The sequence below is a fragment of the Carcharhinus amblyrhynchos genome, chromosome 12 (assembly GCF_965287045.1).
Source record: "Carcharhinus amblyrhynchos chromosome 12, sCarAmb.v2.hapA, whole genome shotgun sequence".
Lineage (NCBI taxonomy): Eukaryota > Metazoa > Chordata > Chondrichthyes > Carcharhiniformes > Carcharhinidae > Carcharhinus > Carcharhinus amblyrhynchos.
In genome coordinates this window covers 55,686,036-55,706,697 of record NC_137335.1, presented here as the reverse complement: position 1 = coordinate 55,706,697, position 20,662 = coordinate 55,686,036, and the positions used below count along the sequence as shown (strand labels likewise).

Genomic DNA, 20,662 nt, shown 5'->3' with positions numbered 1-20,662 from the left:
TTAAAGTAGACAGAGTTTGAGATTCAAGACACTTGTCCAGTGAATAAAGTCACAAGATTCCTCGGGCTTTGAACAAACATAAATAAACTTTCCAAGGTTAAAAAGATAAAATAATTTACAATACCTTATACTCTGACATTTGATGTGAATATGAAAGACATGTGAATTAACAAGCACACTGTGATTGAACACACCACACTGCACAATCATTGGCAAGTGCAAAAAAGATAGAGTCCACAGATTTCTCAACAGCTCAATCAGATGTCAGTAAACACTGAATCAACCAGTCTCATTGAAGATCTGTCTCTCTCGCAAGGAATTTCAATCTTCACTTTTGCAGATCTTGCCTTGGAATTCTCTCCAACTCAGATGATGTCAACAATGACCCACCTCATAGGTTTTAATCTCCTCTGAGATTATGTTCCCCTGGATTCCAGAGTATTTGCTAAAGCACTAACTCACAAGCACAAATTCAGCTCTTTGACCGCACTGAGTAAAATACCACTGCTGCAAAGGGGTACCTTTGTCCCAATAGCCCACAGCATACTGTCACCAAACTTCAGCTGCCTTATTGGAGCTTCAGGACTTCTCTTGACCCCTCATTTTTAAGTCTGTCAATCACAGTCCTTTCGATGATTGGAGCCTCTTTCTCTGCTCCTCTCTTTGATCCTTATCTGGGACCTCCCCCTCCCCCCAGCCTGGGACACTTTCTCAATGGTGCTCTGCTCCCAATCACGTGACCTAGGTCATTGTGCTGTTTTCCCTTTCTGTGCAGGGACACTGGGCCTGTCCTCAGTCCAAAGAACTTAAAATGCTGGACTGCACATACACAACCTGTTTCCAGTCAGCAAATGTGTGGAAACTCAGTTGGAAGAAATGCAGCAGTAGCAGCTGAGCAAATAATCTCCAGTTTCAATGTTGAAACTCACATTTGTTGGAGTTGAGTGTAGATCAGTAAAGAGAAGACCGTACCCGTTCTCCTCTTTACTTGATCAGAATGTTGTTGGTATTGAAAATCAGCCGAAGGTTATTGTTGCTGCTGAGGCTGAAAATGGATGAATGAATGATTTTAGCAGAGGAGAATTTGGTGTGATAGGGCTTCATGTGGCCAAGTCAGACCTGGTGATGGGTGGCTAAACCAGTTGTGGAATCAGGACATCAAGTCGTTGTGACTCAGGCAACCTCCAGTTAGTTGTCCTAGAGAGAGATTAAGTTTCATGGACAAGTTCATGCTCCATGTCAACTAAAACATGACCTTTTTATAGTCATAGGAATTTCTTATGCCCTCACCAATTTCATTTTCTTAACTCAAGTGCCTTGCCTGCTTTATTCCCCTGAAGCCCCTTAGTAAAATTTAGTTTCTCATGTTTCTCCACGCTAGAAACAGCTCCAGTCATTTTGACGAATGACAGTCTGATTTTAGAAAGTCTCAGAAAAGATGAGGATAAGGAGAGATAATTCACATTCGCATCAGGTCAGCTTTCACATTAACACTAAGGATCCTTTTCGATGGAATCAGATTTCATATGTGCACTTGTGATAACTCAATCTCTCTACCACTTCCCCTGAACCCATGCTATCCAATTGCTTGTTGATCAACAATAAATAATAACTTGCTTCAGCACAACATGAGGAAAAGTAAAATCATCATCTAAACCTGCTGTAGTCTCTGGTCAGTGCTATTCTTTTAATGAGAAGCTGGTTGTTTATATTCTTGATATCCTGCTTTGAATTTTATTTTGAACTCTTATCCAAGAATGGTCATTTCTACCTCCACTCATACCTCAGTACGTCCGCTGCTGACATCCTTAAATTTACTTTCATTATTCCTGGACAGCTACTTTAATGCCTTCTGTCCTCCATAAACAAAATACTCCTCTCTCATACAGATCCATGATAAATTATATTTGTCTGGACACCCTGATCTCGCCGAATTACACCGGCATGTTGCGTCCGAAGTGTTAATCCTCATGCTTGTCTATAAATTCCTCCCATAACTTTGACTTATTTTATTGCTTTATGCTCTACTCCTATTCCTTCAACAGGCCATCTGTCAGCCCCTTCCCTTCGCCCCATCGCTATTAAAAACCCCCATGGTCTAGCTAATTAAAAGCTTTTGGTCATCTTTCATTCTGCTTCCTAACTTGATGTCCGTTTTCCCTGCGTCTTTGTGAAGTGTTTTGGGAACTTGTTTTACATCAAAGGCTTTACATCATTGCAAAACGTTGTTTTAGATAACATTCTACAAGGTGAACGATGAAGTACTTTATTACTGAGATGCATATGTTAATAATACAGATTAACACAGTTTGTTTTTATTCTCTCAAAATAACGCAAAAAACGAAAAGGCTGCAAACTATAAATCAAATTTGTAAAATAGTATTATTAAATAGAAGTAATAATGATCACATCAGATTTAGAACCTAGAAACAGAAAAATAATTCAGCCCATTGTGTTTGTTCAGGATTAATTCATTGTCCTGCTCTGTTACAAATATTAAATGCAAAATCCTGTGTACTCTTTCTCTGTCGACTTTAAACGACTTAGATTCTTGATGAAACGTTTCCACATTGAAAAAGACAAATTTTTAAAAATTTGTTTTTACCATGTGACAATATCTCGAGAGTGAAAGAATCAGGATGACTGGATTCAATATTTTACTCTTTGCTTTGAGTCCAAACTTGTATGCACTTTCTCAAGTCAAATAAACAGAGATTTCAGAGTTGTTTCATGTCAAAAGCCTTTTGTCAGAACTGTAGAAGGCCAGTGCAGGGGAAATAGTACGTTTAAATTGTAAAGGGTGTTGGTTATGTTCATGAGACAATATTGACAATAATGATGTAAGCATGATATCAGTGTCAGACAACCAAGGGAACCATGTGTTTAAGTCTAATTAGTTTTTAATCAATAATTTCAAGATAAAACTATATACCATCTCCACTCATAGATTAAGCAAAACCTCTTTGAAACATAATAGCACAAAACATGATGAAAGATGGCAAGTATCAGACAGCATCAGTGAAATTATGTATAAATCTATACATCACCAGCAATGAAAATAAAGCATGAAAATGCTTTTTTTTTGACATTGGCCATTATTTATTCGTTCATACATATGCGAGGGAGAATGGTAGCATGAACCAGCAGGAGGGCTGATTAGTGACTGAGTAAACTGGTTCAGATGGAGTGGCGATTGTAGCTGTTAGCACAGGGGCAACGTAGTAAGGTGACATGTCCCAAATGGAACAGGACAGAAACAGTGGAATGACAGGAGCATTGAGAAAAGTGCAACTGTTTTTCAAAGAATTCTAAGAAATATGAAATTTTAAATTTAAGTTACTGCACTTGAGGTGTTGGGGGTGTTGGTGTGGCACAGGAAATGACAAAAGAAATCAGCAGACTACTGAAACTAGATCCATGTTGCTACCTGGTGCACATATCGCACCCCATTGTTACAAACAACTGCTGACATTCATGGTTTGAATTGTAAATGTTTGTATAGACAATATTGAATCCAAGTTTATTGCTTATTATAATGTTTTATTATAAATTTTTGTTATTGTGAATAAAAAATTGGTCTAAGTCATAGCATTTATTGTGATGTAGCTGAATACATTCTTTTCTTTGCAGGTATTGCTATAATGATGTGGAACACCTTTATTGTAAAAAGACTGTCAGCAGCTGCTTACCTAATGGATAAGGTGAAAGCTGAGATTTAAGAACTTTCCATTATGATAACGTTACTGCGTAACTACATAAGTCAGAACAACAGAAGTGATGAAATAAAAGAAATGGAGAAGAAGTTAGACCAAGAATAGCATTAGTGTAACAGTAAATTATACAATGCTCTAGTCTTGGATCAAACTTTCTGAATGTATTTGAGCAAATGCAAATAGTACAGAAACTTTTCTCCCTGTACTACTTCTCTAGTCGAGCCAGGAAGTGACGATGTGATTTAGACAGGTAAAGTTTGGATATGATAGAGGAACACTGACACTACCAAAGCGTTTGCAGAAAAATTGAACTTGGGAATTCAGTAGGAAATTTTCTTATTGTGTGTAGGGACACAAGTGCCTTGGTAACATTTCGTAGTCTGTTTACATTTTTGTTGCCAATTAATGAACATTTTCATTTCAAATTAGTGATATCAAGGAATTACTAATAATGTAAGGGCTGGAAGAGTTGACAGATACGAGTTCCACTGCTATAATATTCCAACACCAGCAATGGCTTTGGATTGTAATCCAGAAGTAAGGATTTTTTTTTTGCACACCTTGTCAAAGTAGTATATCCTGTTGCTGCTATGACTAGATGTTTTTCGATTGCTTGATGCCACTGAGTTCCTGCACCCAAGTCTTGTGCAGCTGGTGGCAATACCAGAGTAAGTTTCCACAGCTGGTTACCCTAGAGCATTTGAGTTTGTTGCATGCTAAGTATTTGAAGCATTTTTGGGGGCTGGTTTTATATAGTTTAAATACCATGCATTTCTTTCCTTTCGGTTTTGAATTGATTTATTATAAGAACATAAGAACAGAAGAAATAGGAGCAGGAGTAGGCCATCTAGCCCTTCGAGCCTGCCCCGCCATTCAATAAGATCATGGCTGATCTGTCGTGGCTCAGTTCCACTTTCCCGCCCTCTCCCCATAACCCTTAATCCCCTCTCTTATCAAAAACCCATCAACCCGCGTCTTAAAAATATTTAGCGAGGCAGCCTCCACCACTTCAACGGGCAGAGAATTCAAGAGATTCACCACCCTTTGAGTGAAGAAGTTCCTCCTCAACTCCGTTCTAAACCGCCCCCCCTTGAGGCTGTGCCCCCTAGTCCTACTGTCTTTTTTGAGCGGGAAGAGTCTCTCCACCTCTATCCTATCCATCCCATTCATCATCTTATATGTCTCAATGAGATCTCCCCTCATTCTTCTAAACTCTAGCGAGTACAAGCCTAGTTTATTCAGCCTCTCCTCATAGCTCAACCCCCTCAACTCCGGTATCAGCCTAGTAAACCTCCTCTGCACTCCCTCCAAGGCCAAAATATCTTTGCGCAGGTGCGGCGCCCAAAACTGCACACAGTACTCCAGCTGCGGCCTCACCAATGCCCTATACAGCTGCAGCAAGACCTCCCCACTTTTATATTCAATCCCCCTCGCTATGAAGGCCAGCATCCCATTCACCTTCCTGACCACATGCTGCACCTGCAAGCTGGGTTTTTGCGACTCATGCACAAGGACCCCGAGGTCCCTCTGCACCGTCGCCTGCTGCAGTTTTTCGCCCCGTAAGTAATAGTCCTTCCTACCATTATTCCTACCAAAGTGGACCACCTCGCACTTGCCAACATTAAATTCCATTTGCCATTTCCTGGCCCATTCGCCCAGCCTATCTAGATCCTTCTGCAGACTCTCCACACCCTCCGCGCAATTTGCCGTTCCCCCAATCTTGGTGTCATTGTCACATGTATTGGGATACAGTGAGAAGTATTGTTTCTTGTGAGCTATCCAGATGAAGCATTCGGTTCATAGAGTACACAAGGGAGAATGCAAGGATAGAGTGCAGAATATAGTGTTGTGTTTACCGATAGGGTGAGGTGAGAGATCAGTTTAATATGTGACAGAACCATTCAAAAGTCTGATTGCAGCAGGGAAGAAGCTGTTCTTGGGTCAGTTGGTACGTGATCCCAGACTTTTGTATATTTTTCCCAGTGGAAGAGAGTATGTCCTGGGTGCATGGGGACCTTGATTTTGCTGGTTGGTTTCCTGAGGCAACAGGAAATGTAGATGGAGTCAGTGGATGGGAGGTTGGTTTGAGTGATGGTCTGGGCTACGTTTGCAACTATATAGTTTCTTGCAGTATTGGTCACAGCAGGAGCCATACCAAGCTATGATGCACCCAGAAAGGATGCTTTCCATGGTGCATCTGTAAAATTTGGTGAGAGTCATGGTGGACATGCCAAATTTCCTTAGCCTTTTGAGAAAGTAGAAGTTTTCTTAACTATTGCGTCGTCATGGAGGGACCAAGACAGATTGTTCACAAGTTTATAAGGAAATTCTATTAATTTCATTGTATTGACAAAGCATAATTTACATGCTTACTTGCATCTTTATAAGATATTCTAGTCACTTGACATTTATTGATGAAAGACGGCATTAAAACTGATCAATATTGTTTTTAATAGGTTGGCAAGGCGCCAAAAGACAGACTGTGCAGAAGAGTGAGTATTTTGAAATTATTTGGAGAGTGCATTGGCTGAGGTGAATCTTCACTGGAGCTAGAAACTTTCAGTTTTATTTTCTTTATTTTTAAATGAAGCTGTAGAAAGTGCAGGACATTAGAATATAGTCAATTCTGGGACCTGAACTTGAACTCAGCCTGGAAAAATGGAACTGAATCTCTCATATCTGGAAAGAGTTGAAATTTGAAATGATTCTTTGGTATGCGGTTCAACAAAAAATTAATAACTGCCTTCATGTTTGATTTTTCACTAGTGTCTTTGATTTAACTTAAATAGAAATATAAACTACCACTTTGCTATATCATCAAAGATGCATAAGTTACATTGTATAAGTACGGAAATTAAGTCAATGGATTTCTGCCAGCATTAATATTGAAATCACAAATTTCAGTTGAATAAAATTCTGCCAGTTTCCTGGGAAGGATGAGCTGTCTGTCCAGAATTGCAATTAAATCAGGAAGGTGGGGATGCCAGCTTTGGTCTTTTTCGCCTTACAACTTGCAAACCTCTGTATTTAGCCAACTGTGTGCATGCGCGTGTGTAGAAATTCCACTTCAACTCCTGTTTACCAGTATTTTCTAATACTGTGTTCCTGTTAACCAGTCTAGAGTATCCACACCCACTAAACTTATAGAATCTATAAGTCTAGATTTTTCTCAAGAATCGCTATAATGTGAGCTTATATCTGTAATCACATGTCTGGAATATACAATGGGCATGATATCCTTAAGATGAAGGTCAGCACTGGCACTGACTTAGTGCAGAATATCAGTGCTCCAGTATGCTAGTCCTTTGAAATGGTATTTTATAAGTTAGTTCTTTGCTTGGTAAGTTATCAATCCTGATTGTGTGCAATTGAGGAGGTGCTGCAAAAGTAGCTGGGCTGCTTTGTATGCCTGTTTACATTCTTCCTAAAGTTGTTACCAGATGCTCTGACTCTAATCACCTGGCCATATGTTCTTTCAGCAGGGGCTAAGGTGTGGTACATCGGGATTTTTGGAAACGGTTACCTTAAAAACATTCTTAAAATAAATGGAAGTACTGACTAATAAGTGTTTCATGTTTTCTGGACAGGATGTAGGCATGAGCGACACTGCTATGACATCTTTCCTTGGTTCTTGCTCACTGCTTCTTCAAACTTTAATGGAGGTAAAAAAAAATCCATTTAAACAATGTCATGTTTGTAATGGTGATTTTTATATATGTATATATTTTTTGTAGAATTAGTAACAATTGGAACACTTCTTTAACCTTTTAAGAGCCTTATTGAATGGCAGGGCAGGTTCGAAGGGCTAGATGGCTTACTCCTGCTCCTATTTCTTATGTTCTTATGTGTTTAAATCCAGAATAGACTGTGGGATGAAAGTTCCTTCAATCTTAACAGTTTTTAGTTGTTCTTGGTATTTGGACTTGAAACAGATTTCAACAAATTACTAATGAGATTGATCCCACATAACCATAGAATACCTACAGTGGAGAAAGAGATCATTCTGCCCATTGAATCAGCACCAGCTCTCCAAATGAGTATTGTGACTTCGTACTATTCCCCTGCCTTATAACTGTCCTGCAATTTTTTTCTATTTCAAATAATCACCTAGTGCCCTTTTGAATGCCTTGATTGAAGCTGCCTCCACCACACTTCTAGGCAGTGAATTGCAGACCCGGACCCTCACTGTGTGAAAAAGTTCTTTATGAATGATAGTTTTAGCAATTGAAATCTTAAATTGCCCAATATGTTTTACCTGGCATATTCATATTCATACTGAAGATTCACTTTAGACCATCTAAGCATTGTACTGTGATAGATTGTCGCCTGAAAATTGGTCTTAAATATCTGTTATGTTGTGACACAAAAGGCCCTATTTTACTATTTTGATTCTAAGTGCTGGGCGGACTTGAAACTGGGAGTAGTTCAGGTCTGATTTTTAGACCCATTCTCAAGTGCCCTCATATGCGCTCTGCCTGAAAAAACATCAGCAATTCTGAATCGTGCTGCAGAAGCCCATGGGCAGGGCTTAATGCATCCAAAATACTGCAGCTCCGATCAGTGCCTCCAACTGCACATGCACAGAAAGAAAAAACGATAGACTAAGACTCTCCTGCCACATCCCATCTGGGCTGCTAATGCCTCCCCCTGACCCCCACAGACGTTGCCCCACTCCCCAAACATTACTGACCCTCTTACCCCCCCACCCACCCCCATGCAGACCGATCACAGTCTTCCCCTCCCCACCGATCTCAGGCTGAGTGGCAGCAGACCCCTCCACCTCACTTTTCACAGGCAGCGTGGCAGCAGACCCCCCTCCCCACCGACTGATCTCAGGCAGTGGCACTGGACACCCCCCCTCTCCCCTTACTGACCTCAGGCAGCATGGCAGTGTACCACCAAGAAATCCCCCACCCCACCACCACCTCCACCATCACCACCACCGATCTCAAGCAGAGAGCTATCAGACATTAGGCACCTACCTCCTCACTAAATGGACTTTCATGCAGCATGTCTGTTTTGCGCTGATTCTGGATAGGCGAACATGGTAAAGGGAGAAGTGCTGTTAAAGTTGGGTCTGCAGCCCATTAAGTCAATTGAAATTCATGCAAATGCATTTAAATGGCTGTTGCACCTGTTTCAGGAGTTGTCCCAATCAGGGCTATTTTCAGGCTTTGTTAAAGGGGGAGCCATCATGGAGGTCGATGTGGATCATGCTACTTGTCTCACGCCCAGCCTTACCAAGTTTTCACGTCTGAAAGCAGATAAAATCGTGTCCAAAGTGGACAGATTTTAATGTAGAGGGGGCAGGAAGGAGTATTTTGTTTGGCGTATGCATTGTTCAGAGAAATTTTCAAGAGTGATGTTGAATTTTAAAAGTAAAGCTATACTTTTTAAAGTCAGTATTCTGATGCCATCTTGTGTTAAGTGATACTGAAATAATGTTTTACGTAACATTGGTCAAAGAATATATATGTGAAAGTAAGACTGCCTGTTGTCATAAGGTTTTGTTAGAAAAGTAAATTGAAAATATAATGACTGAATTCATGAACAGAAAATGTAATACCTTGGGAAGTATATTCAATTAATTCTTCAATATCAGTACACTTTTATGTTGAGCTTTTGTTTTAATGGGAGCCATCTTTATTAACATAAATTAAACCTTTTGAGTAGAATCAAGAATCAGGTTAAACTTTCTCTATATGGTTGCCACAAAATTAAGTGCTTCCCTATGTTGCCCTTTTTAATTTTTTAAATTATATGTTATTAGGCTGAAGTTAGCAGCGATGAAATGAAGGAACCATTTCTAGATATTGAGGACACCTGGTCATCTGTGGAGGGTCAAACTTCAATAGTGGATCTGGCTCTGGAACAAAGACATGTCCATTACCCATTGGTTCAGCACCACTATATTTTGTCTGTCATTATGCATGGAATAATGCTGTTTGGGATGAAATCTATCAAAATATTTAGCCTATTTGACAGTAAGGTATGATTTTTTTTAAACTTGTATTTATTTTGTTTAAGATGTTGTATGTTGAAAGACAACAGACTTTTTTATGCTAATAAAACCAATAATATTATTTGGTATCCGCTTTGCTTCTCAGAATGCAAAATTAAAAATATGTACCACGTGGTACATATTATACCTTAAATACATTTTTCCATGCTCTGTCACTATACATGTATAACTGATTTTTAATCAATGTGTTATTACATCAATCAATTATTTGACTAATGTAAAGCTGCTTTTAAAGAATAATTTCATGGTTTAATTCTTGTGTAATGCCTGTTGCTCATAGCTGAAAGTTGAAAATTCTGTCCTGAGCACTTTCAAACTTTGTCCTGTGTGTTTACCTCTAGGGCAAAAATGCATTTTTCAAGGAGCTAACATCAATCCAGTTGCTGCCAAGTGGAGATATGGATCCCAACATAGTTTCACTCAGACAGCAGGTAATAAAATCATGAAGTGGATTGTTAAATGATTAAAACAATACTTTGGAAATTCTCATTTGCATCTGTGTTTCTTAGAAATGGTCAAATAACAAAGTGCGCTGTGACAGTTTTTCTCAGCCTCCTTCATATTGGCTTGAAATTCTGTTGAGATATTGTAACGCTTGCTTGACTCGACTATCATTTTTGAGTTTTACTTGATGGTAAGCTGGCATCAATCTTACATTTAAGTTAAAATTTCAATTTACAATTGCTTAGGAACCAATTCGTTTCTAACATCTGAGTTAAAAATTCAGCCTGTGTTTTATCCACAGTGCACATACTATTACTTGCATGGTAGTAATATGCAGACAAGCCGCATTGATGCTAAAACATGCGGTTTCAATCTGCAGCTGATTTAGTAGTGGCTGACACTAGATGCCTGAAAATATAAAGTGTTCCAGAACTGGTGCCTTTCTTGAATATAGAAAATTCAGGGGGGAAAAACAAGGAACCTGCACTGTATTGTATTTTCCAGATACAAATGTCTGTTTTGTAGTGCAGTAACTTGTGCGTGTTTTCTTGCAGTTCCTAATGAAATTAGTCAGTGTTGCAGTGAAAGACCTAATAAGACCGTCAAAGACTGAATCTACTTCTGAACAGCAACCTCTTCGAGTGCAAAATGAAGACTGGCCATCAGTGGCAGTGGAACTGTCTCAGAACCTCCAAGTGAACGAGGATGTTATCCGTCGGCATTATGTATGTGAACTGTATAATCATGGAATTGACCACATTGGTGAAGAGGTAATGTATCTCTCGGTCATTTGTTTAAAATAGATAATTGAACTAATAGAGTACCTGAGACATTTTTTGGGTTATATTTCCTTTAATAACCAGATAGATTGGGTGGATCTGGATGCATAGTTTAGTGCAACCAATGTGAGAAAGAATTGATTTTATGTACTGCCTTTCACATGCTAAGGACATCCTCAAGTACTTTGCAGCCAGTGAACTACTTTTGAATTGTAGAACAAAGAAAAGTACAGCATCAGAACAGGACCCTCAGCTCACCAAGCCTGTGCCAACATTTGGTGCCTTTCTAAACTAAAGACTTTTCGCCTCTATGCAGGCTGTATCCGTCTATTCCCTGCCTATTCATGTCCCTGTCATGATTCCTTTTAAACTTTGCTATTATATCTGCTTCTGCTACCTTCTCTAGCAGTGCATTCCAGGCACTTAGTGCCTTCTGTGCAAAAAAAGCTTGCCTCTCACATCTCCCTTAAACTTTCCCCCTTTATCTTAAATTTATGTCCCCTAGTAATTGACATTTCTACCCTGTTTAGGCAAATGCAGCAGCTAGTTTTTATACAGCAAGGTTATACAAACAACAGCAGCAGTCAGTAGCCAAACTGATGCAAAATACCTTGATAAAACAGGGTTATACTTGAGTTACCCTATTGCTGAGATTAGAGTTGCTGTCTGGATTTTGAGAATGGGATCAGTGTAGAGTATTTGTAGAGCTGATTAAATTGCAGCTTTTTAATTACCTGCTGATGGTCACCGATGGACACCAAGTTCAGAAAAATAGCTTGTATTTATATAATGCCACTTAACTTTTGAAGTATAGCCAGCATTATGTAAATAAAGGTGGCAGACAATTCATGCACAGCAAGCTCCTACACAAAGAAATGAGAGAAATTATGAGTTTATCTCTGGTGCCAATTGAGGAAAAGTGTTGACTAGGTATGCCAGAACTCCCCACGCTCCTCTTCTAAAACTACCTTGGGCTTTTTTACATCAACCTAAACAAGCATACAGGACCTCCGTTTTGAACTCTCATCCAAAATAAAGCTTTACTTCTAACAGTAGAGCATTCCTCAGTATTGCATGGAATTATCAGCATTATTTCCTCTAGTCCTGGAATAGGGGAATGAATTCTTCTGACACAGTCGAGACAAAAATTCTATGAACAAAGTTAATTCCTATATATCAGAGACAGTTTACTATGCGGGATTTCCTGCGCCCTTTTACTTTAGAGCAGTGGGATGATTGCATGCTTTTAATTTTCCATGTAGTTTATTCCGAGATTATGCACCATGTGTACTTATCTGACAAGAAGCAGGTGTGAACAAGGTTGTATTCTGAATGTCTGAACTTTGATGTCCTTTCACGAACCTGCCCCAAATGTTTCACTCTAATATATATATTCTTGGGTATAAGGCTAGCAACTCAGGTCCCTGATGGGGCAAGGAAGGCTTGTTTAATGCATGCTAGCCGTTATGATGCATGGTACTACAGCTCGGTCTGTGAGGTGTATCTGTTTGTTCTAAGCAGGGTCCTTCTCTACTCTTGAGTCAAAGTTGAGATTTCAGGCAGCGTGACGGAGACGAGTACAAAATGTAGTCTAATGCTCCAGTGCAGTGCTGATGGAATGCTGCACTGTCTTGAGGTCCCATCTTTCAGATAAGCCATTAAATCGAAGCCCATCTGTTGTGGTAAAAGATCTTACGGCATTATTTTAAAGAAGAGTAGGGTGTATTGGTTACTATTTATCCCTCATTTGATTTCACAAATAACAGGTTATCTAATCATTATCTAGTTTGTGAGAGCTTGCTGTTTCCTATCTTTTAAAAGTACTTCGTTGGCAGTGAAGTGTTTTAGAACATCGTGAATGCCCGTTGTCTTCATCAACACTCTGAGCTCTGGTCCCCCAATTCCTCTTTATGTAGTGGTGGCAACTCTTACAACAACCAAAATGCATTAAAATTAATTTCCTGCTTGTGAGCATTGGCAACCAATAGGGCATCACCTTGATTGTATTGGGATCAGATAATAGCATGGGTCTTGCATGGGTTTGCCTTATAGATTAATATACAGAATAGTTTTATTAAGGTAGCTAATTACCCTCTTTTACTTCAGAACACTTGGAATATCTATAAGTTATTTGCAATAAAGACAGGTATAATGAACAACTTGGTTGCATTAGTTACTACTTTAACGAATGCTGTCAATGCAATGCTGGAATAATTTGGGAAAACTAATTTTGATGAATAATGTCTATTTAACACTTTTTAAAATTTGATTCTAAAGTAACAGGATTTTTATTCGTCCGTTCAGGCCCTTCTCCAGGTGCATGATCAAGAGGTTCTGGCATCCCAGTTACTTGTACTGACGGGACAGAGACTTGCATATGCTTTACTTCATACTCAAACTAAGGAAGGTATGGAGCTGCTGGCCAGACTCCCGCCAATGCTGTGTACATGGCTGAAGGCCATGGTGAGTATCAATACACTTCATCAAAAAATCTAACATTATGCTAAAAGGTGCTGTGTATCAAAGACTTCGAAATCGTGAACTTTTTGTAAGCTTTCTTCTGTCAGAATTAGATTATCCTTATCCAGTAGTCTGTGCATCTTACAAGGTTGCATTTAAAGTATTGACAGATTTACTCATGGAATTATCCTACAAAAGAATAAGGGAGAAAACTCCAGCAGATCTTTCTAAGTAACTATAACCTTGCTGCTGAATGTTTTAAAAATACTTGTGTTTCTATTTTAAGGCATTAGATAACTTGAGGCACTAGCAATAAGTACAACAGTGTCACTTCTGTGCTCAAATAAAATCTCATGAAAAACTATGAATTGGTCTGCATGTAGGAGCTTTTCACTTCAAATAGCAAAATAAAGGTTATACCATTGTCAAGTTAATTGTCATTAGGTCACTTGGGAGAACTGGATGTTGATTTTGTTTTTTTCAGCAGTGTAATATATGATTGAATCATCTGCTTATGAAAAAATAAAGCATTGATGATGTGAATCAAACATATTGGATTTAATTTGGTGAATTTGTACAGAAATCAATGAAAAGGGAGGTTAAAGCCTGATGTTTTTAGCCAACTATTAAAGTCAACTCAGTAGCAGCTATGTGGAAGGAAAGCCATCATGTTTGAGTCTCCAAATTGAATTCCTGGGCAATCTGCTGTAGACTTTTGTTTGGACAATGTGTGATGTACAGTTTAGTTGGAGATTGCCAGTGTCAAGATTTCTGGATCACGTGCATTTACGGGTAGATTGAAAATAAACCAGTGAAAACAGTGTGGCTTACTGGTCCGAAGCGTTTTAGTGAATTTGTTATTGCTTGTCAGCAGGAGATGTAGTTCACCTGTTGGGATAAGTAAGATAAATTTATTTATTAGTATCACAAGTAGACTTACATTAACACCACGATGAAGTTACTGTGAAAATCCCCTAGTTGCCACACTCTGGCGTCTGTTCAGGTACACTAAGGGAGAATTTAGCATGGCCGATGCACCTAAGCAGCACATCATTCAGACTGGGGGGGGCACTGGATCACCTGGAGGAAACACGCGCAGACGTAGGGAGAACATGCAGACACCGAGCAGACGTAGGGAGAACATGCAGACACCGCATAGACAGTGACCCAAGCTGGGAATTGAACCCAGGTCCTTGCAACAATGGTTACCATTGTGTCATTGTGCCGATATTGTCTAAATATGGTCGATCGAATCAGGGCAGGACTTACTCATTTAATGGTAGGTTGTTGAGGAGAATTACAGAACAAAGAGATCTAGGGGTACAGGTTCACAGCTCCTTGAAAGAGGAGGCAGAGGTGGACAGAGTATTGAAAAAGGCATTTGGCATACTTGGTTTCATTGGTCAGAACGTTGTACAGGAGTTGGGATGTCTTGTTGAGGTTGAACAAGACATTGGTAAAGGCACATTTGGAATACTGTGTACAGTTCTGGTCATCCTATTATTAAACTAGAAAGAGTGCAGAAAAGATTTACTAGGATACTACCAGGAGTTGATGGTATGAGTAATTAGGAGAGGTTGGATAGACTGGGTCTATTTTCTCTGGAGTGTAGAAGGCTTAGAGGTGATCTTATAGAGGCCTATAAAATAACGAGGGCATAAATCAGATAGATATCAGATAGATAGTCAACATCTTTTCCCAAAGGTAGGGGAGTCTAAAACCAGAGAGCATACGTTTAAGGTGACAGGGAGAGATACAAATTGATCCAGAGGGTCAAGTTTTTCATTCACAGTATGGTGGCTGGGACAAGCTGGTAGAGGTGGGTACCATCTTGTTTTTTTAAAAAGCGTTTAGACAGTTACATAGATAAGATGGATATAGAGGGATACGGGCCAAACACGGGCAATTGGGAATAGCTTAGGGGTTAAAGAATGGGGCGGCATGGACAAAATGGGTCAAAGGGCTGTTTCCATGCTGTAAACCTCTGAGGTTATTTAATATGAACTGGGAAGCCATCTTTGATAGATCTATCTTCTCCAATCGCTTGGCCTCACTAACATACCCTGATGCATTGCAAAACTGCTTGGCTTGGGTATCTGATTTCTAAGTGTGCTAGGTTAAAGTACCTCAGCTGTTAACTTTCCACCATCTCATTGCCTACTGAATAATTATCATACTGCCATCCTTGGTGTCAGTGAGTGATCATGAAAGTTAACAATGACAGTTTTGAAGCTCTTAAAAATGCAATATCTGTAAGATTAACATCACATCAGCCTTGTATTGTATATGACCAGTTTTCTTGCTTCCCATTAATCATGGCTTGTACTATTTCTAGGATCCTCAGGATCTTCAGAACACAGATGTGCCAATTGTAGCAACAGCTAGACTGGTGAGCAAATTGATAGAACTTTTACCTGAAAACCACGGGCAGTACAGCCTGGTGCTGCATCTGTTAGAAGCAGTTGAAGCCATATCCTCCTTGTGACAAGAGTTGGCCAATTTTTATTTACATAGGTCTCCAGATTTGACCAGCTGTGAAGAGCTAGGATCATTTTGATGTAAATGAACCATTCTCTGTTGCGAATAATCATGTTCTTAAATGGTTATTGTTATAGATGGTTACCTGAGTTCTGTTAGACTCTTTAGTTTCTGTTCTATTATGTGATATTCTAATGCCCATATACAGTTTGCATGTCCATGTTTACAAAAAGTGAGCTTTGCTTCAGCTACGTCATTTTACTGCTGAAAGATGGCATCAGTCTCAGAAGAAACCATACTGTGTTGCTGTAGCTATGCAGATTAGATGTCAGCTGAAGCAAGTCTGTATCTCAAGGTATTATGTAGTGAATGAGTTATGTAGTGTGGGCCATACATCTATAATTTCTAATCCCACTGTTGGAGTTGAAAAATAGAGGAACGTTGCAATATATTTTTTCCAACAGTAAATACCCAAATGTCCTACCAAGAGTAGATGACTATTTAATGAAGCCTTACATCACAACTTCTGTCACAAAAAAAGGAAACATTTGAGTTTATTTTGTTAATTGTAAAGACAAAGTTTTTATTCCCTCAATTTTTTTGCATTTGTATAAGTAACAAAATGAATAGTGATCGGACACCAATAATGTGTACAGTCAGATACGTTTCCACACTAATCAGTGGGCATAAACCAACTGTAATATTGTAAATTATTGCTCATTAATCAAATAAAAACTCTTCAATCCACACTGAGTTGCTCTTTGTACAAATAATTGGAGTGCAATGCCTGTATGTGACAAGTAAAATTGTTGATGAAAACAGAGTTGGTTTATTTAAAATAAACATTAATTTCTGTGAAAGTGTTATTACTCGTGGTCCAACTGAAGGGAAATGGGGTAAATACACAGTCTATAAATTAGAGCAAAAAACAAAGCTGCAGCAGTGAGTTGTAGTGCCTGACTTTGCAGTTATTATGTATAGATACTGAAAAAAATAAATTAGATCAGATCTTGTTAAAGGCAAGGATCAATGGAGTAATCGTATCAGATTAGGGGTCTCAGGATTACTGACCTGCTCACAAAGATTTTCAGTAGTAGCTCATGGAGTTAAAAAGTTTTTTTTGACAGGATGCTGTGAACATTTTTTTTTAATTAATTTCTAGCAGTGGTTAGAAATAATTCCTGTCTCAAGATAGGATCACTTTCAGGAAGTACACATTTCTAATTTAACACTGCATATTAAACAGAACATACTGAATACCATTTACTAGATGCTTTAGCGTAGTTGTCAACCAAATCTTAACAGAAGGGTACACCCTTCTTCATATCAGTTTCCAGCAGATTAGTGACTTTTTAAAATAATTCATTATTATATTAAGCATTGATATTTGGTGACAACAGGCTATCTAAACTATTTGATGGTTTGACAGATGCATTTGTTAATTTCCTGAAAATTAAGCTAGAGTTGTTCACACAAGTCCACTCTTTCCAATTTATTTTAATAGGTGGAAATTCACAACTGGAGAGCAGAGTGAACATTTCTGGCTAAATTGAAATCTGGTGTCTGAAATCCCAGTTACTGGGTGGGATTTTACAGCCTCACAGTTCCCAGAACTGTAAAATCCTGCCTGAGGTCAATGGACCTTTCCATGGTCTGCCCCTCACCTGCTCCAATTCCCATGGCAGGGAGGAAGATAAAATTCTGGCCATTATTTTTCACTAAATTAATCAATTTCATGATGGTGAGAGAGAATGTCAAAAGTTTAAGTTTGATGGGATGGAAGGATTGCATTATGACCATCTTATATTGGGTAGGTTCCCTCTGGAAAAGAAGGTTGAACGGTATCATTGCTGTGTTCAGGAACTGGAACCAAACAGCTATGAGTTGATCAATAGAAAGATAATTTGTGACTGCCAGATTTTTGGAACTATTGCTGTTGGAGACAGTGGGTGCAGATGATGTTCATTAGTTAAAATGAATGTTGGATTTCTTACAGAATGTTTTGCAACACAGTAGAATGATCCCAAAACTTTCCAGCACCACGAGGTTTTCTCACCTCTTGTGCCCAAATCTACTATGGAATAATTGTTAACATCAATTGTCAAGATTAGCCAACAATTTCATTATTGTTCTAGCATGTACCTACCAGGATGGTAGAAGGCAAACTAAATGGATTTTTTTTGTTGTTGTCTAACTTAACTATGTACAATAATCTCTTTGGAAACCACACTAACTACTTGTACAACTTATTTAACAGACATTCTTGGAATGCAATCCTACCACTTACACACAATGGATACAAGAACCATAGTTGCTCGAATATAGAACCCACAGTTATCTAAAGCTGGGGTATGTCCAATCCATAGGTGGTCAGACTCTGATCCTGATAACAAATTTAACATAATTGTGCACTAAATGTAATTTCCAAGCATGCTATTGCTTTTATTTCTATGTGAAGGACAAAAATATTTCTTAAATCCAGAAAACCTTTGTGTATACAAATGTTTATTACACATAAATCCCACAATTCCTTACTAACTTATTATATAACAAGCAACAGAACCATTTTTTGGAGCCCCCATTAAGTTTCATTAACTGGTTACCCCATTGTTTCCTAATCAATGTTGACTTCCGCCATGATTATATAATAAGTACATATAACTTGGAAATATTTGCTATTCAAAAAAGGAAATGTAGAAACATTCAGTTCCTCTGTCAGGGAAAACTGGAAATTAACTTAAATTAACTTATGGTTGGGCGAACAATTATTCTTCTGTCTGTACAATAGCAGCCATAAAAATATAATCCAAATTTAATTCCCGATTTTAAGGCAGATATTACAAAAACACAAGACATTTCATACGATACATGCAGAATTACCATACCCCACCTCAAACTGGAAATAGTAGTTTTGACAAAATCTGAACTATTCAACGAGAGCAGAAGACTTCTGAGGTGGGAATGTGGAGATGAAATACATAGCACTAGCTGTTTGTGGTGAAAGCTAGTTTTACATTGCATATTTGTCTGTCCCTATTTGTGCTCCTGTTTTCTTAAGTGCTCCACTTTCCAGCAATGGCTTCCAAGCAACGAGGGCAGGGTGTTAATGCTGAGGATGATGTGTATTTCTTGCATCGAGGACATTTTTCTTTGGTAGCGGATTGAACAATTATTTTGTACGATGATTCCTCAATAATATCACCACCTGTCAAGCAATTAGGAATAATTGTAAATATAAGAACATTCTTGCATATAAGTGTTAATTCTTTTATCTCAAACTGTTTTTCCTATAGCTGACAAAGCATTTTTGTATTATTGAAACGTGATGTTAATATACCTTTGAGATTTAAAAAAATCATATGCTCTGCAGCTCTCATTGTTGCTGGCCTGCTGTATAAATCCTATTATTGCTCCTTCAGTGGATTAAATGGAGTTTGTTTATACTCTGGGATGTTTTATGATCTTGCATTGTTAGGAGAAAGGTCATGTGTTTCGGACAGTCTTTTTCTAGTGAATTTAAGGTTTCGTTTTCTGTTTTGGTTGGCAGTAGTTTGAGTTTAGAAGAGACATCAAGCTGAAAAGAAGCATTTTTCTCTCCTTTTTTTTTAAAATGGAAATTCTGCTGGTTAGCTGAAAATAAGGCTTCTTTCCTTCCTGGAGTAGAAGGGACTAACCCCGAAAGCTTGTGCGTTTACTATCAAATAAATAGGCTGGACTAAAACCTGGTGTTGTCAGACTTTTTACTGTGTTTACGCCAGTCCAACGCCAGCATACCCACATTGGTGGCTTGACCAGACACACTCCTTGGTGTTCTGGGAAGTTGTTCTGACTTCAGACTGTTCTGTGTGTATCTAGAGAGGGCTACCAGAAGTTACAAGCTAAGATGAGGGGGTTTCAATTCTCCAATCAAAAGGACTCCGTTCCAGTATCATATGAGCATTAGTCTTTGCTGGGCTAAACCTGTGGAAAGGGTTTTTTGTCTGTGGGAACTTTTGTTTGATTGCAACATTTTAGATAGCTTTGTTAAGGGTTATACATTAGTAATAACTTATCAATTACAAACAAAAACAAAACCATGATAATTTTCTTTTCATACATGTTAACTATATTCTTAAACAAACTTTGTTTGATAAAAGCTCCCTAGTGGTATCATACCGAAGGTGAAACATATTAGCCAGAGGGCTTCATGAAACACTTGAGAATTTCTGACCCGAATTGTAACACAAGATTTGATCTTCCAGCTCTCTACCTGCAGTTCTGTTTCTGCTATTGTCATTTATAATTTCTTCATCATTACAGCAATTTTATGTTCCCTCACTGTTGCTTTAGGCAGTGGGGAAGTATAATCAAATTACTTTGTGATTAATACAAATTTTGACCAATTTTCAAGTTATACAGAAGAAGTGAAATTTTTTTAAAATGGTTTTGTTCAGTAGTTTTTTTCCTCCCTTTTACTTTTTTTAACATAACGAACGCTCATTCATCTGCAAAGCAATTTACTTTGAGATCATAACCCTAACCATAATGATCAGTATCATTAGAATTGTTTCAACATCAATTGTTTATCCAGACTCGTGATTCAAACAGAAAGAATAACTCTTTTAGCTGAAGTCTCCAGTGATGTTAGTTTACTTTGTCACCAAATTAGTTTTAATTTTAAATAATCTGCTATCTAATTTTCTTATTTCAACTCCAAACTCTTATTGTTCACTTAATTGATTTGCACAATTCATTCATAAAGCAAAAAAATGGCAGTGTACTTGTTT

The 20,662-nt window shown here is 38.4% G+C and overlaps 2 protein-coding genes across 2 annotated transcripts in view; one reads left to right on the top strand and one right to left on the bottom strand.

The window, feature by feature from the left end:
* The window catches only part of rab3gap2 (RAB3 GTPase activating protein subunit 2 (non-catalytic)), an 88,036-nt gene extending 71,391 nt beyond the window's left edge, over positions 1 to 16,645 (top strand). The window contains exons 28-35 of the mRNA XM_080200552.1: positions 3,631 to 3,701; positions 6,170 to 6,205; positions 7,301 to 7,375; positions 9,484 to 9,702; positions 10,077 to 10,166; positions 10,734 to 10,949; positions 13,263 to 13,421; positions 15,754 to 16,645. Coding sequence (XP_080056678.1) covers positions 3,631 to 3,701; positions 6,170 to 6,205; positions 7,301 to 7,375; positions 9,484 to 9,702; positions 10,077 to 10,166; positions 10,734 to 10,949; positions 13,263 to 13,421; positions 15,754 to 15,903 — 1,016 coding nt within the window. The 3' untranslated portion in view covers positions 15,904 to 16,645. The remainder of the gene's footprint in view (positions 1 to 3,630; positions 3,702 to 6,169; positions 6,206 to 7,300; positions 7,376 to 9,483; positions 9,703 to 10,076; positions 10,167 to 10,733; positions 10,950 to 13,262; positions 13,422 to 15,753) is intronic.
* A 1,677-nt stretch (positions 16,646 to 18,322) lies between these two features.
* iars2 (isoleucyl-tRNA synthetase 2, mitochondrial) overlaps positions 18,323 to 20,662 on the bottom strand; it is a 75,183-nt gene continuing 72,843 nt past the window's right edge. The window contains exon 23 of the mRNA XM_080200553.1: positions 18,323 to 19,101. Within this exon, the coding sequence (XP_080056679.1) occupies positions 18,950 to 19,101 (152 nt within the window). The 3' untranslated portion in view covers positions 18,323 to 18,949. The remainder of the gene's footprint in view (positions 19,102 to 20,662) is intronic.